Here is a 17386-nt window from a genome sequence, read left to right as displayed (position 1 = left end):
TGCTTGTGCTATCTGTTGAGAGAGACACCTCAAGGTCCTCAGGAAAGACATTGTTGGGAGTGAGGCACAGGTCAGTCAGGTTGCCCTGGCAGGCAGCATACCAGCTCTTTTGTGGTGATCTTTGCTACAGCTAGTAATAGATGCGATGGCATGCTTGGTTTACAGCTAGCATAGTGTGGTGCCCACCACAGAAAACTGTATGAGAAGAATCAGGTCATCAAGGCTGGGTAGAGGCTCTATTGAAAAATGGAAAAAAAAAAAGAAGGTAACCTGTCAACAAGAGGCAGATACAGTGATATACTTGGTGGTGAAGACAGTGTCTGTCCTGCAGAGCATCAGGCAAACTGATGAAAAGTAAAAGAACAAAGCAAGTGGCTCAGATTTGAGTCAGTGAAAGAGAACACCATTGGAGTGTAGCTTGAATATTTTGGTCCATTCCAAGCTTACTATTTTTTAGCAAAGACAAGTCTTGTACATTTTGCATTGAATTTTATCAACATATTCTGACTTTTTGCTTTTTTCTTGTGCTGTATAACTGTATGCAAGTTCCATTTGCCAGTGATCTGATTGGATGTCTTGTTTGTTTGTTTCTGTAGGATAAAATCATGGGTAGATAAGATGCAAGAAGATCTCGTAACATTGGCACGAACAGCAAGTGGAGTGGACCAGCTTGCTGAGGTGAGTAAGCAGATTCACCTTAGACTGCAGTAAGCATAAAATGAAGTGAATGGTGTGCATCATCAAAGCATTACAACGATTTCTTCCCAACATAGTAAGCGCTGCAGAGTTTAATTCCCAAAAATCATTTTATTGACAGAGAAGTGAATAACACAGACATCCATCAGTTCACACTCTTAATGTTGCAGCACTTACTCCTCATATTTAATCAGCTTTGTAATACCAGACATAAGGCTTTTACCAACACTTCCACCTGAAGCAAGTGTTTTATGTTTGTCAAATAGAGTATCCAGGAAACAACTGTTCATGGCAGTGGAAAATTCTGCTCTCTGTTAACAAGGGAGACTATTTTTCTGACACATATTTCCTGAAGTGAGGCAGGTTTGGTTAGAAGAAACATCAAAGAGAATGAAAACTACTTTTACTCAGGTGTTCAAATTTAACCCGAAGTGTGTTTTAGGGAAGAATTTACAATTCTTCTGTCACAGAGAAGAAACTTTTGTTCTATATTCCATTCATAGAAGGTAAAAAAATATCTGAGATTCCAGGAGAATGGAGTCACAATTCAGAAAATGTCAGGATTATGATGCCTGTACAACTTTGTGTGTATGCATGACTCGGTATGCAACCACATGATCATATATTTCCCTCTCCCCATCCCTGCACAAGTCTCATGGCTCCTCCTGTGTACTGATGATCTCTGGGTTGATGTAGGACTGTATAATGAAGGGAAATTTTGCTGTTACATCAGGAAAGAAGTTATTCTGTCAGCCAACAAAAGCCCTTGGTGCTGGGGAACTGAACATGGAGCTGTGAAATCTGGTTTTCAGAAGTCATAATCTCCCCCAATGGTCCATGAAATGAATAGTAGCTGTTTTTCAAAGCCATTAAGAAACAAGGAAAAATCGTGTGTGAAGTTTCTCAGATTTAACATCATATATTAATGTATTCCTTTGACCTTAATGACTTTTTGCCCAGACATCCACATCTCATAGGAATCCTGTTCTAGAAGGACATTTTTACTGACTGTAAGAGGAGGCTAGATGACCAGCTCAGATGTCCATGTTTACATTGCGGAAGCTACAGTTTAGATGATATCAGCACTGTCCTATAGAAGGAAGGGCTGTGTCACTGCATGTACCTGAGGAACATCAATGAAGATTGCAGAGTTTATATTATTCTGGCTGTTTCTAATATTTGAGTGCTTCATATTGCAACACAATTTAAGGCAGATGCTTTAGATGCACTTTTTAACTTTGGAAAACCCCAAACAAACTGAAAATTAATTCTTGAAATCCTAACACAAAACATGAGATTGACACACACGTGAGTTTCCAGCATAGGATCTTAACAACACAGGAAACGTCTGTCACTTGAGCTTTCTGGAACTGTAAGGGTTGTCCAGCATGGAACACTGATGGTGGTTTTTGCAGGTGGATTTCACATGTCTCTGCATACAGGGAACAACAAGGCTTGCGAATCATCTCTCCAGGTTTTGGTGAGGAGTTTCTGCTAAGAGGAGCAAGGGCCCTTTTTGGTCATCTGATCTAGGTGTGATCTGTTCTCTTCTGTGCTTGCTGTGTCTTTTTCAGAATGTTTCCTCATTCAGCATCATACCTCTGATCTGCCTTGGACTTTCTGTTGCATTCCTGCTGTGCTGCGTGGGCCATCTTTATCTCTCCTCAATGTATTCTATGTTTCTCTCAGTTTCTGCCTTTGCTGCCTGGCCAGTCTGCGTTTCTCCCTTACGTTGGCTTCTTATCCCTATTTTAGGATCTTGCCAGCTTTTTCCAGTTCAACACCTCTCTTTGGACTCTTTGGTTTGCATTAGCATTTCTAAAACATTCTGTTCAGATGTGCGTGGCCAGCCTGTCTCAATATTGCTATTGCATCTTTTCCACAGGTATTTTTCTTCCGCCTTCTCACATTTCCCTCCATCACTAGTTCATGGTCTGAGACCTGTAGTTTTCTCCTGGATGTTTTTTCTGCTTCTCTACCCATTTCTTTGCTTGCCATTTTAGAGTCTGTTATCTCGTACTCCCATATCCCTAACTCTTGCCCTTTTGTTCTTCAGTCAATTTTCATCTCCTCTTTCTCCCACTGCTTAGACTGCAAGGGTGTAGGGATTGCCTGAGAGACTACAGTGAGTCTGAGCTTCAGCTGCAGAGGAGGTGTGACGTTCTCTAGGAGTGATGTTCTCAGGGCTGGAATACATCTATGTGCAGGTTATCAGGGATTTAGCTGATAAAATCTCGACAGTGACCTACACCTTTATTTCAGGCTAGAATTCGTTAAACACCAAGGAGTAAAAAGTGTATCTTTGAATCCATGCGCTGAGTTCTTAATCTACAGTGTGGGGGCAATAGGGTATTTCAAAGGGAAAAGAGTGACAGAGGATTTCTGAACTGAGCAAAACAATGTATTAATGTCTCAACTGTTGCCTGGCATTTCCATGCAAAGACCACATAATAAAGTAGATAATGAAAAGCCATGAGACTGATGCTTTCACTTTTTTTCCCTGGGGAAAATGTTAGTTTTAGTTAATATTCAGCAAACTTACAAGCTGCTAAAACAGTCTTTTAATGAAAACTGTTGGGCAAACATAATAATATGTAGTGCTACCAGCTTCACTTAAGGTATACCACAGTGACATTCATGCTGAAAAAAATGCATTAGTCTGTGAATGCTGTAGGTAAGTTTCTTTCAGAAAAGGCCAAGATTTATAGTGCACTTCAAGCAAATAATTATCTCAGAGGGTATCCACAAAGGTAGTCAGTATGTGCTTGTAATCCTAGGATTACAAGCATGAAAGGGGGGATGTTTCCATGTAAAATATCTGTCTATATCAAAGCCGTTTGTTTGACCTAAATTGCATGATGTCCTTCTCTAGCCACAAGGTTTTAATTAGCTATCTTGCCCGCAAGGGAGAATGCAAAGCCCTACGAGGTGTGAGCTTTGCAGTCTCTCCCACTTTCTTCTTGTATACAGGCTATTGTCACTGTCCCATTTTTGAATGACATCTTCCCCCCTCCCAGCCCCTACTTGCTGCTTGTTAATGTTAGTCAGATCTCTTCTGAAACAAACCATAGTCTTGGAAAAATGGAGACTACAAGACATTAAAAACGGTATGCTTGCATGCCTGTCACTTTTATTCACAGAACTTGCCTTCAGTTGCTCAAGCTTTAAAAATACGTAAATCAGACTGAATTTTCCGCTTTGTTTCTGACTTACTATTTCATATAACTCCAGAATTTTTTTGACCAAGTCTGTAGTCTTCAAGTTTTTGGAAAACTTTAGAAAAGACAGGCATTTGTTTGTTTTTAATGCCCCTCTTCCCTCCAAAAGCAGAATGGCTAATACAAATAGAAGGAGCACTATGCTCCTTCTATCATAAAATAGTAGACATGACTTTCTGTGGACAGCTGTGGTAACAGAGTGTGTAGGATTGGAAAGCTGTACTTTGGTCAGACAGATTTTTGGTAGGAGAAATGTGTTTCCTTGTTCTAGAGAAATTAAATTTTAATTTGACCAATTGATGAGGTTAAAGCTCATAGTAAGGACATGTAACAGATTAAAACGGTCTCACAGCCTGGTCAACCTCTCCCTGGACTCGGGGAAAGAAGTCCTACTGGTTCAGCTGAAGTTACAATCTGTCTGCTTCATACATTTGAGTCTTCTATGAAGACCTCTAAAGTGACTCAGATAGCTCTTGAAGCAGCACAATTACTACATTTTCAGCTGAAGCAAATTAGTTCTTAAAAAAATGGCTTTTTTTTAAATTAGCTGCTTTGTTGTGCAAGTTTACAGTATTTCCATAACTTCTTGAAGGAATCTCGGGGTTCATTGGTGCTGTATGTGCATGTATGTGTGTTGGATGTCTGTGGGTTTTTGTGCTGCAGGACATTATGCTACACAGTGGTCTCTTCTGGAGAACTGTGAAATATTTTCTTCTGGCCATTATGGAGAGGGACTGCCTGAACTGTCGTTTTTTTTTTTTTAATTGGGAGACCTTAAAATCTAAAATGCCATTAAACTCAAGTGAGGGACTTAGGTGAATAGCAGAACTGTTGGGATCAGTACCTACATAAAAATCTGATTATTCTGCAGTGTGAATGTAGATATATCTAGGGAGAGTATTTTTTGCATTAAAGGTGTTTACATTCAACATGTACTCAATTTAATGGAATCATGTTTAAGGAGAGGAATCTTCTCAGAAGAATTCCATTTTCTTTTTGTTCATTGACAAATTTCTTACAGTCACTTGGAATCACAATCTTGTCCTAGTCACTAACCACTCTGCCACTTTCGCACATATAATAGAGCCATTGCAACTTTCATTAGTCACAACTTTTGAAAATACCTGTATAGCAAGAATACTTGATAATACATGCATAGATATTCCACATAATCTTAGAAAAGAGAAAATATTTTAGAATTGCTTTAGTAAATTAACAGTAACTGTGTTTCTGAAAATATGAAGATGTTTATGCCAATGGACATCTCACACACCTTTTCTCTTATTAGCAATGATGAACGCAATATAATGCCTATAGTAAGCAAAATTGGGAAAGTAAGTTTGAATGCCATTAGATTAGGAGTTCTACATTGAGGCTACACTTATCCATAGCCTTAACCAAGCAAACCAGTATAGCTAGAGCAGAATGCCAGAAAAAATGGATATGTGTAGGAGATGGAGAGGCATGTGAGAGCTGAGTTTTATTAGTATGGTGCACAGAGGGAACATTATCTTCAATTTATAGATGTGCCTTTCCTCACTAATTGATATTTGCCATACGGAGAGAATCCTGATCCAACCAAGAGTTGAGCTCAGATTTGTATTTTTCAATTTAGAATTTTAACTCCAGATCATTCTTCCTCTGAATTAGTTGTGGTGAATTACTACTTTGGTGCTATGCATCAACACAAATACTAGTAAAATCTAGATGTAAGTTCTCTTATCAGTAAGATTGATCATGTTTAAAGTGTAGTTCCTCTTTGTGTCCTTCAAGTTTTATTTATGTTATCTGGCAATGGTTTCCAAAAATAGCTTAAAAAAACATTTTTAAATACTGCGCTTTTTTTTGACATTATTAGGAGTTTAGGTGAGTTCCGAGAGAACTCCAGCCTGGATTTAATACCCGTGTAATCCTCATTACAGTAATACAAAGATTGCTTCAACAAGGCAGGAAGTGAGGATTCAAGCTGCCAGAATACTCATCTCATTGAAAACTGGCAGAGCTCTGCTGACTTCAGTGGATTACACTGATTTACATTTGCTAAGAATCACAGAACTGTAGAATGGTTTGGGTTGGAAGGGACCTTAAAGACCATCTAGTTCCACCCCCCCTGCCAGGGGCAGGGACACCTTCCACTAGACCAGGTTGCTCCAAGCCCCATCCAACCTGGCCTTGAACACTTCCAGGGATGGAGCAGCCACAGCTGCTCTGGGCAGCCTGTGCCAGTGCCTCACCACCCTCACAGTTAAGAATTTCTTCCTAATATCGAATCTAAATCTACCTTTTTAAGTTTTTTTAGTCATTACCCCTTGTCCTATCACTACAGGCCCCTGCAAAAGGTCCAACTCTAGCTTTCTTAAGAGTAGGCTCCCTTTAATTCTACGTTTATGCCTAATAACATTTAAATTACAATTCAAGTGGGTAAAAAGTACTTTGAAAAAACCCAAACATTTTTACACAAGAAAGAGAGGCTATAGCTTGGTCTTACTGCTGCTGCAGTTGCCTGGCTGAAAAGGTTTTGTTGGATCCTTTCAGATTTAAGAGATGGTTTTTTTGACCCCTAGAAGAGCAAAGGGAATGTTTATAAGAAGTTGTACATACATCAACTTGAGACTTGAAAGCAGGAAGATGGGATACACAGGAAAAATGTTTCTTAGGGAGGTACAAGATGTCCAATGTGCTTCTTTAAATGCCTCTCAGCAAAAGCACATCTTAGTATATGCCCTTTTAATGTTTTAAGTATTGTGTTTCTAAATTAAAAACCCCACAAAATAGTCATGTAGTTGTCCTTTCAATTTAAAAAGATTCATGTACCTTTGGCGTACTTGTGAACTCTGTGCTGTCAGGTAGTATGAAGGTGCTTTCGTGTGAATGCTATGTGATTTGTACAGAGCAAACAGACTTTTAGTAAAAAATAAGAAGGAATGGACAGTAGTTTAATAGATGTAACTTCAATATTTATTTTGCTACATCTGATCTCACTGGCTTCATTTATCAGTAAACATTTTGTTTTAGTAAAGACAAAAAAAAATGCACAAAGTGTAAAGTCACATTCTTTACCTACAAATGGTTACCTCAGCATGCAAAAAAAAAAAAAAAAAGGTAAAGAGCCTACTGAACTACTACATGGTCCCATTTTGATGGAAGTATGCGCAGCTTCCATTTATACATAGACCTTTCACAGCAAGGACCCATGACTAAGCTAATTGACAGCTCTTTTAATCTAATAAACTACAAGTATGCTTCTGATTTCCAGCTCCAAAAATACCTCTAGGGACAGGAGACAGGAGGGAGGGATCCCTACAGTACCCAGAAAGGAAGACCTCAGTGTAGAGAACATGCCTTATAGCAATGCGTAACATTGTCTGTTCCAAACTGATTGAAGAGAATCCTCTTTTACATAAACAGTGTATTAAAAATGTGAGTCTGTGTGAAGAGCTTTGACGTGACAAACACACTGGAGCTTTGCTATGACTGTTAATGGCAAAAAATTTGCCATCTTGTGCAGCGTAACCTTTTCAAGCAATAGCATAATTGAACGAAACAGCAGATAGAGAGGCAGTTCCAAGGAAATCTAGTCTTTGAATCTGTTTCCTTTTTGATACATCACTGCAAAACCAATCCATGCATGATGTTCATGAGGCATGCTGTTATTGCAGTCCCAGGAGCTGTAGAGTGAACCCATATAGACTGACTTGGCCTTTAAATGATATTCATACCAAGATAGAAATACTGTTTCTTCCTCCAAAAGGAAAGAGAGCTACTTGCGGATATTTGGTATGTGGCAATGAGTTCCATTCACAGAATAAATCCACCAGCAACTGTCAGAAAATTTTTTATTTATTTAATCTTTTGAATGCTGTTTTATAATAATTAGCTCTTTCTTGTGGAACACCCAGCCGAGGTTCTGTATGAGCACATTTCATCCATTGCTCAGTGTGAGGTCTCTGTGCCTAATGCACAGATGGTGCGAGTCTGCTGAAGCACTCAGATTGGCAGCAGATTCCCAGTCCATGCTTTTAGCTTTTCAGGTCTTGGATCAGTCTCTAGAGTTTAACTGAGATGAGTGACTTGTAAGAGAGACTGGTCTCTGATCTGAACTGCCCTGGAGCAGGGATGTTCAGGAAAGCTTTCTTCTGCCAGAAGAAATTATAACCCAGGGGTAGTTTTCCACTGGACTCATTACAGATTTTAGCTAAGTTAGTGTTATGTTCTAGAGGCTCTACAGATAGAGGCATGCTACCATGCCACTAACTTACTACCTATAGAAGGTATCATATGTAGCTTGCCTTGTTCTCTTCATTAACTGTATAGAGGTCTGTGCAAGGGGAGACTTCAACAGCTTACCGGAATTTAATGTAAAATTCTTATCTGGATGCGTCTTTCTTACTGCCACAGGTGGTCTGAAATTCCTGCTTCAACAGGTGGTTTGACAAACAAGTTAGCAGTAAATGTTTTCATTCTTATTAGTCTGTGATCTGCATGTTTTTTCTGTGGCTGTTTCTTTAGTATCATAAAGTTAATGGGATCAATTAGCAAAGGCTTTATATAAAGTGGGAGTTATTTATTTTAAAAAAGTGGAGCTGATCCATAGAATTGAAACTTCCATTTATTTTTACTAGCTTTATTTACTTAAGTTTGTAATACTGTATTTATCAGGTTGGATTCAGTTTGGATATGCTTTAGCCAAAGGCAGAGTTTTGTACCTCATGCTATTCTCTGATGAACTACCAGGTGGACCTAGGGGATATATGGCCACATTCCAGGATATACTACATTTACCCTTGTGAAGGTTGAAGTAATGGAGAGTTCTATGATTAAGAAAAATATAAGAAGAAATGCGACAACTTTTTTTTTTTTTTAAGATAATTTGATTTTTAAGAACAGCAACCCAAATTAATACATTTGGTTTATATTTCTTTGGAGGTCTTACCTATGGACGTGATAAGTCTGAATTTCATTTGAAAGTTCTGATTGCTATAGATTCTGATTAGTTTGTTGCTGTTTTGACCCTGAATTTTAAGAGACTTGTGACCTATAAAATATTGATGTATTGGTGTGCATCTCCATCTTTCTTCACCCCTGGAAATGGAAAACGTAAATAATACCACAACACTTGTAGGTACAACTTGTGCAGCTGTAAAACTGTTTGCTGTGTGCCCTGGCTGTACTCTCTAGTGCTCTAGGAAAGGAAAGCAAGTGCTTAAATGAGTCAAACATGGGAATTAAGGAAACTTTCATATTCATACAATAAATTGTGATACCCAGTGAGGCTGACTGTGACTGATCTCAAAAGTAGGAGTATCCTTTCTTTTCTCCTTTTCTCTCTTTTTGTTGTCCTCAATGTAACAAAAGACTAAACTGCTTTTTTTTTAAAACACAAAATAAAATAGAGAAGAATTTACCCATATAAAATAAATACAAGTAAACTTTGATGTCATCTTGAAATGAAAATTTAAACAAAACTGGTGTTTTGAAGTTGTTGAAGCACTTCTTGTATCCTCATCACATTAACAGTTTTATATTTGCTGAAACTTCCCTGAGTTCAGGCTGGTTTTATGAGTGGTTGTGGTAGGTCTACAACTGCAGTTTTCCACAAAAGTGCAGTTTTGTTACATTGTTTTTCTAAGGAGAAGGAGAAAGATCAGAAAGCAAGGAAGCAACTCCCATTTTTTTTAAATGCCCCTAGGAATGTGTAATGAAATAGATAGTTCATCTGAAAGTTTGGCTGTACATGAGGCTGGTGCTCTGAAATGCTTGAATTCTTTCTAAGCATAAATTGGCTGTTGTACACAATTTACACTTGTGCATTTTGCCTCATCCCTAAGGCTAGGACACCAGTTTGCTGTCTGAGTAGGGTGTAGTGAAGGGAAGTGAGGTCAGGATTAGTTCTAGAACAAAATTATGAAGGAGTTGGTGCAGTGAAATATGGGCATTTCACGTATTCATTGAGAAGTAGAAGTCCATTTACCAGAATTAAAATAATGTCAGAGATGGGTTAGTCTGGTTAGAGATTCCCAAAATACAGTAACACATTATTATTTTTTAATAACATAGTATTTATAAAAGTATGTCCCATTTGGGGCATACCACTGCCACTGCTATGTTCTATGTGTAACCACATGCTACAGGCATTAAAAATAGAATCCTCCAAACTAAATTTTTTTGAGTTTACACATTGCTAACTAATGTCAAGATGTCAGGAAAACTAAATTAGTTTTAAAAATGCAGGCTGGGAAATTTGAAATCATATCTGCAAGTTCTCTTTGTAATTCAAATGGAAATAAAGAGATTGCCAAAACGCAGGGAGCCTCATTTATTATTTGCAGATGCTACTTTCCCTCTGCTCCCTTAGCAATAAACTGACATTTTGAAAGAGTTCCTTCTTCAAGCAAGCAAAATCAGCTGTAAGTCACTAAGAATATGTGGTTGCATTAGCAAGGCTTGCTCAGGCTCAAGGGAAGGGATAGCCGAATATTACCATTGTTTTAATTACTATTTGATGATCTGGATAATCTTTGAGCAAAGCATTGTTCTTGATTCATTTATAATTTTCCATTGGCTTTAACACTAATAAAATCTGTCCTGTTGGTGCTCATGTTCAGATGTTTTTTGTAGAAGCTCAGAGCAAATTGAAGATTTTCCTTAAAAAAACCCACCACCAAAACAAAAAAAATGAACTTATACCTAATAAGTCCTGTGGTAAGGACCAAACATCAAAAATACTCTGCTAGTTCCCTGCAACTTAAAATTACCTTTGGGGAGGGAGTCAGTAGGTGTTAAATTGCGTTAAGAACAGCCAAGTCAGGAAAAAATGTCCTACAAGTAAGTCATGTGGAGAAAGTGCCTAAGTGCCCACCTCAAAATATTCCAGAAATGCAGCAGAAATGTGAAACACTTTCTTCCTATTGTTCTTCTGTTACAAGAAAGATTCACTTGTTGTACCTGTACTCATGAGTTGGGATTTTTGCATTCTCCTCCAGTCTCAGCTAAAAGCCTGAGCTTAACCCCGCTGTGCAATCAATAAATGATGTAGCCTTTGTTACTTAATACATTATTGTTATCACTATGAAACAAAATTGAATGCTTTAAAGTACAATTTTCTTCACAAAGGGGGAATTTTAGATTTGGTTTTGATGTTTTTACAGTAGCAGAGGTATAAAACTGAACTCATGTTTTATGAAGGTTTGAATACAGTGTCAATTACAAAAATTACTTCTTAAAGTCCTCTAGACTACTTTGTTAATTATCAACAGTGTCTGATGACTCCATCCTACAAAGTATCCCTGATTATCTGCTTTCCTTTGAGTGGGCACCTGAGTGAGCCAGTTGACTCTGGCATTGCTTATACGCTCTCGCAGGTTAACTGAGGAGTAAGCGTTCCCATTATCTTGCAGAATTCAGCCTTGAATGTTTTATTTAAGAATGAAGAAGCTCTGATAATTTTTTTTTCCCAATGTGTACACCACTACTATGAGTCATGGTTTTAAACATGTCAGCTGCCCTGTCACTTGTTATCCCAGACCTTTACAGCAGTTGGTGATGAGGCAAGTGATTCTGAAAAGCGACAGCAAAAGTGAACTATTGGGGTGGGTCTTTTTCCTTTGTGTTGTTGCCATGAATTTCAAGAATGAAGGCATCCGTGAGTTGCTAGGGAGCAGCTGTACTCATACATTACACGCAGCAGAGAGTAAGACATATTTAAAATGCTCAGACTGATTTCTTTGAACATACAGAATGCTCTTTGGGCAGGAGCATTTTTTAGTGTGTTCCACAATGGATCGCTTGTGATTCAAAGGAAAGAATTGTCTTGTGAGAAAAAAACAATCCTTGGCATATATAGAAATAGAAGGTATCAATATAACTTTGGAAATAGGATACAGTAATAAGAAGATAGAATTTGCTGCCTCTGATTATATAGTTCTTGGTGACTAGTAAAACTTTGAGTATCTGCAGTAATAAAAAGTTGGCAATAGTAATGACTTGCATTGGATTAAAGGTGTAATTTCTGTTTTCTGACTTTTCCTGCTCCCCAGATCTCTTCATATGTTTGAATATCTGTCAAATGCCCCCCCTCTCTGCTTTTCTCACATAAAAGATATCATGACACGTAACTTCATGATACTGATAAAGAGAAAAAAATAAAATTAATGAATATGTGGATGTTACACATATATATACCACATATATATGTTTTCACGATATAATTTTGTTAAAATAGTTGTTTTGAAAATTTTAACGTTACTCAAAATTTCAGTAAGAATTGTGATTTTTCTTTTTCAAGTGAGATGATTCCTTTCTCCCCAGGATGAAATACTAAATTTTTTTTGGGTCAGTCTATGTTTTTTTTTTTTGTTTTGGGTTTGTTTTTTTTTTTTGGATGGGAGAGGGAGAACAGAGAGCAATGAATGAGCTCAGAGCTGACCAATATCCTGGGCCAAGTTGAAGTAGATGTATAAATTAGAAAAACTCTTAAGTTATCCCACTAGCTATTTTTTAATTTAATATTCTGATATGATTTATGAGGCAGGGATTTTACTTCAATCAAGAATTGTAAGATAACTGTCCTTTGTCTAGGTAAAGAGTGGATAGAAATGCTTTGTATTGGGATGAATAAACCTCTGGAAGCACATGTTCTTTCCAGTAATTATAAAGGTGACTTGGGTGCTTGCTAAGCCTTAGGTTTAGAAATCCCAAAGCTACATAAATCCCCAACCGTCAGCAAAGAGCAAGCATCATTCTCCATTTCTTCCTGGTTTTAGCAGAGAATTACACATTGCAGAGAACCAGCTTTGGTGTTGTGTCAGATTAGGTCATGCAAGCGCCTGAGAAAAATGTTCACCAATTCTTCTAGTTCTGGGCAATTAATGCCATGATAATGTAGTTTACTTTGTGTAGTTTCAACCCAGGGATGGAGGAGAGTTTTGAACGCCGACTGCACAGTTTTAAGGGTGCTAGATGCTGGTAACAGGGTTTGTCAGCAGTTGGACATGATGAGCAATGAACCATATCTAGGTTTCTCCCAGGACCTCCAGTCAGGAATAAAAGGAGATGGAGCCAAGAACAGGCTGGAGACAAGGCTACAGTGTGGGTCCAACATCCATCCAAGAGACAGGTCTGGAGGAAAGATTTAACATACATCTGAGGGGTCTATCTAGGAGATGGACTAACTATAGTATGGGGTCAAGGTCCATTGAAGGGGCTAGGTGCTGGAGACAGGCATACCTCTCCCGTAGCCAAGGACTGGGCTGAAATGGAGGCCATGGGCAGGGGTGTGGGTGGAGGTCCTCAGTGAGGCAGGTCATGGTCATTGAGGCCTATTAGTACCCTGTAGTGGTAGAAAGCAAGAGACTTTTTGGAAGGAGTGGGGGAATTGGCCACGGGAGATGCTCTCCAACAGTAGGGTGTGGGCAGGAAGAGAATAGTTTACAAAATATTTAAGTTTTGCTCTGTTCTGAGGGATTTTAAAAAAATTATTTAATGAGTTAATTGCTTTATAAGCTTGTAAAACTTAGCACAAGATTTCACAAGCACTCTTAATATTTTGGTGTAGTGACTTTCAGAAAAGATGGAGGAAGACCTACCACAATATTTTGGTTGATTTGCGATCCCATGCTCAGCAGTAGCTTTGAACTGTAGTTTTAACATCATGATAAACATCAGCTGGTCCAGACTGATTACAAAGCATTGGTCATGGACAGAGGTGTCCCATCAGCCTAGCTGAGCTAAGTGATCTTGAGAATAGTATTGAAATAATAAAAGCATCAATAGATTTGCCTTGTATGGAGAGGTATTATTTGAACTGTTGAGTTATTTTGTTTCTCTATTCCAAAGCATATTTCAAGACAGGAAAAGGTACAGTGGTTTTGGTTAACTTTTGAAATTCTGGGTTTGAACTTCTGAAGATCTTGTCTCATATGATTTCTGTGTCCATGAAAGTATTCGATGATGAAACTGAGATTGGCATATTCATGCCTCATGTTTAGGCCCTCAGCCAGGTTAACACTGCCTGAAGAAAAACCTCTGTTTTTTCTTAAACCGGGAGACTGACAGTTTCAAAACAAACAAACAAACAAAAAACAGGCAAAGGAATTCTATTGTAGTTTAGATTAATTCAACATGAATTATTATTCCTTGTTATTCGGGTAGTCTGTGTAAACAGTGCCAAGACTACGGATCCAAACCACAGAGAATTTATTACTCTCAGGAACTTTTTCTGAGTGCAATAAAGCATGTGGGCCATTGAAATAAAATTTCAATGTTACAGGGGGCCCCAATGCCTGCCACAACATAGCAAGAGCCAGGCGCATCATTCGTTCTCTCTCAATTTGTACAGAAATGTTTGATTTTCCCTTTAGAAAGCATGGAGAATGTCTCTTTGTGAGAAATTTATAAACATGTCCTTGAAGACTGGGTAGAGAAGGGCATGTTCTCCTGAGGAGCTGGCAGTTTTTCTAATCTTCACTACATTCAGTGATGGTCCTTTTGTTGTTTCATCCTAATGTGACTCCCTATCATATTCTCTCGCCTAAAACCTTGCAGTTCTTTATACCAAAATAAATATGGAGCATTTAGAAAGCAATTTTAATGCATTCTTGCCAGAATAAAGAAGTACATGGCTATTGAATTCAGAGAAAACATTATTTTTTGTGCTATGACCTTACAGGTTTTACTTAGTCATGCAATGAGGCTTTATTCTGTGAGAAGTGGTAGGGCTTTACTGACAATTTGGAGAGCTTTTAGCAAAACATTAGTGATTAAAGTACCAAAAATGATTTTAGACATAAAAGCCAACAGAAACTTCCATTCACTTGGTCAAAGCAATTTAATAAAATGTATTCAAATTAGCTTTCCTTAACAAGCCACAGAGCCTGCCAAATCGCATTTGGAAAGATGAATGATCACACCTTTGCTGATAAGACCGTTTATGGCTATTTGAGATGAGCTTTTGCTAATTGTGTTTGACTGCTAGGTGGGAGGCTTGGAGAAGGAAATCTTGTCACAGGGTGCCAAATCCTAAAGTACATTGTCATTTCCCTGTGTGTTGTGCTGAACTGCTGCAGTGCCATGGCTGAATTAAAGGGGAGCAGGCAACAAATAAATTATGTACACACGTCTTAAATAATTAGTGAATATTTCTTACACTGTTCCTTGGTAGCTGAGACAGGTCTTACCCTTCAGGAAAATAAAGTGTGTGAAGTTCTGAGTTATTTTTGATGCCTTTCATTTAGGAACTTGTGGGATAAATCTTCCAGCAGTGGTAGAAGCAAGGGAGATAGGTACTCTGAGCCCTGCGGTTGGGTAAAACAAAGAGGAGGAGAAAGACAGACTCAACTCAATGTGGGATCTTGTGCAAAACTCAAAGGATCTTTTTTGGGAAGGTTGTTCTGAATTTTTTTCCTTTTATTTTTTTGATTACTGACAAATAACAGATTGTGAAGCCAGCCTCAGAATCAGGCTGTGTTGCTGGTTGGACCCACGATGCCTGTTATAGAAGTTTTAAGTTAAATTATGAATAGGACTCCTGTCTCTTGTGGTGCTGATCCTTGTTAAGTCATTCAAGCTTTTGAACTGTGCTCATAGCTAGTGTTGGAGAAGAAAAATGAGAATGTTTGTTTTTTTCCTGCAAATGTACTCACTTAGACCATACGTTGATAGTCTGCAGCTTTCAAACCATTCAAGCTTGGAAGTGTGGGAACAACTTCCCTATAGGAGTGGGGGATGTGAAAAATTTGAGTGCTTTCAAATTGGGGGTTCATAGGATCATATATTTGCTAGAAGGATGGATTAGATACAGGGATGAAAGAGCAGATTTTCAATCCAGGTTCTCAATCTCTTACCAGTATGGCTTACTGTAACTTTGCTCTAGACTGAAATAAATTATTCCTTTTGTGTTTCTCATTGGTAAGGGTGCAAAGTCATGGATGGATGCAGAGCACCATCACCGTAACTCTGCTGAGCCTGTTAGAAACTATGTTTCACTAAAGCTCTTAAAGCTGTCAAAGAATTAGCACTACAGTGCTCTCACCCTTATAATACAGCTGGTCAGCACAGGCTCCAAGTTATCCCTGTCCTCCAGCTGCTCCAAACCTGCGTTACTTGCCTGTGCCCCTACTCTGTATTTTCTTTGCTTGTGGCCTCCTTAATGTTTGTTTATAACATTGAGTAAAATATCCAATTACAATGAAATGGCACCTTTGCAGTAAACTACTGCTTTCTCCAAATTTTAAGATGTTTTTTGCCTAATTGAAACTCCCAAATGAAAAAGGATTATATTTAAATTTTTGTATTGCTTTCAGCACTTGGTAGCAAATGAAAAGCAGTTGCATGAAGAAATCTGAAAAAAAAGAGAAACTAGGAACAAAATTGAACAAAACAAAACATTTTCACAAGCAAAATAAATGAATTCTTTAATATGATTTTGAAAAGTATTATTTAAAAACTTCTGTGAAAGTTACTTTATATCTTTCTAGCCTATTTGCAAAATCTTGTGACCATTCTTCTATATATTTAGTAACCTTTGACGCAAGTGTACTTCACACAGTCATGAACAAAGTTTGAAGATTTTGGCACTACATTTCTCTTCAAAGAGTAAGACACGAACACCTGGTAGCACCCATATTCCTGTGTCTGTTCCTTACGTGATCAGGGTGAATATTTGCTGATGATGGGAAAACCTGACAGTTTGCAAGATTTGACGGTCACTCAAATTCAGATACTTCTCTGAAATTTACATTCTTGATTCAAACCATCTGGATCTAGAAAACTGATTTCTACTCTTGCCTTGCCTGCAGGACTGTAAGGCTCTTCTGGTCACTGCAGTCAGTTTAACTCTGAATCCCACTGCTGACCGTGTAAATGTGTTTCGGAGAAAAATGTGTAAAATTCTCTAGTGATCAGTTGTAGAATAAAATGTCTTTATTTCCAGTTTTGTTGATTAATAATTGGCCTATAGGCTACTTCTACTACTAAGATCTGTCAAAAAAAGAAAAGATATTTTGAAAGATATTTTGTGTAATGCCTAAGATAAATTTCTGTGTAGCAGTTTTTAAAATCAAACACTTCAGAAATATCCAAACTATAGTCTGAGTTAATTACAAATGATCTTCTTGTGTAGTGGTTTTCTGCTCATGATGCACTGTGTTGTTTTTTTTAAATAATTGCTACTATAAGAAGAATTAAAGCATATTGCAATTACTCACTCACTAGTTGAAAGGATAGACTGTACTTCTGAAGGAAAAAAACCCAAACCCAACGTAAGTGTTGTGAAATTCAAACATGATGAAAACCTATGACAGCTTATGAGACATGCCCAGTAGTTGTCAGAAATTTATTTGTGGTAAATACCCATCAAGCACCAGAGGCATATTCCGGTGAGTTTCTTTAAGGTCTCCATAGCTTTAACCCGAGAAACCTGGCCAGGCTGGTAGACACAGTCTGGTCTGCAGTTTCTCGGTTCTTGTGCTGGACAG

General features: G+C 38.0%; 1 protein-coding gene across 8 annotated transcripts in view; it reads left to right on the top strand.

The window, feature by feature from the left end:
* Positions 1–17386, top strand: part of CACNA2D1 (calcium voltage-gated channel auxiliary subunit alpha2delta 1) — a 433623-nt gene that overhangs the window by 59055 nt on the left and 357182 nt on the right. For all 8 annotated transcript variants that reach the window (XR_005104430.1, XM_037388977.1, XM_037388979.1 and 5 more), the window contains exon 2: positions 597–678. Coding sequence is in view for 7 of the 8 variants with exons in the window: in XM_037388977.1 (XP_037244874.1) it covers positions 597–678 (82 nt within the window). In the remaining variant the exon portion in view is untranslated. The remainder of the gene's footprint in view (positions 1–596; positions 679–17386) is intronic.

The sequence above is a fragment of the Falco rusticolus genome, chromosome 5 (genome assembly GCF_015220075.1).
Source record: "Falco rusticolus isolate bFalRus1 chromosome 5, bFalRus1.pri, whole genome shotgun sequence".
NCBI classification, from domain to species: domain Eukaryota; kingdom Metazoa; phylum Chordata; class Aves; order Falconiformes; family Falconidae; genus Falco; species Falco rusticolus.
The sequence above is the reverse complement of the archived record's forward strand: the minus strand, read 5'-3'. Positions and strand labels throughout refer to the sequence as shown.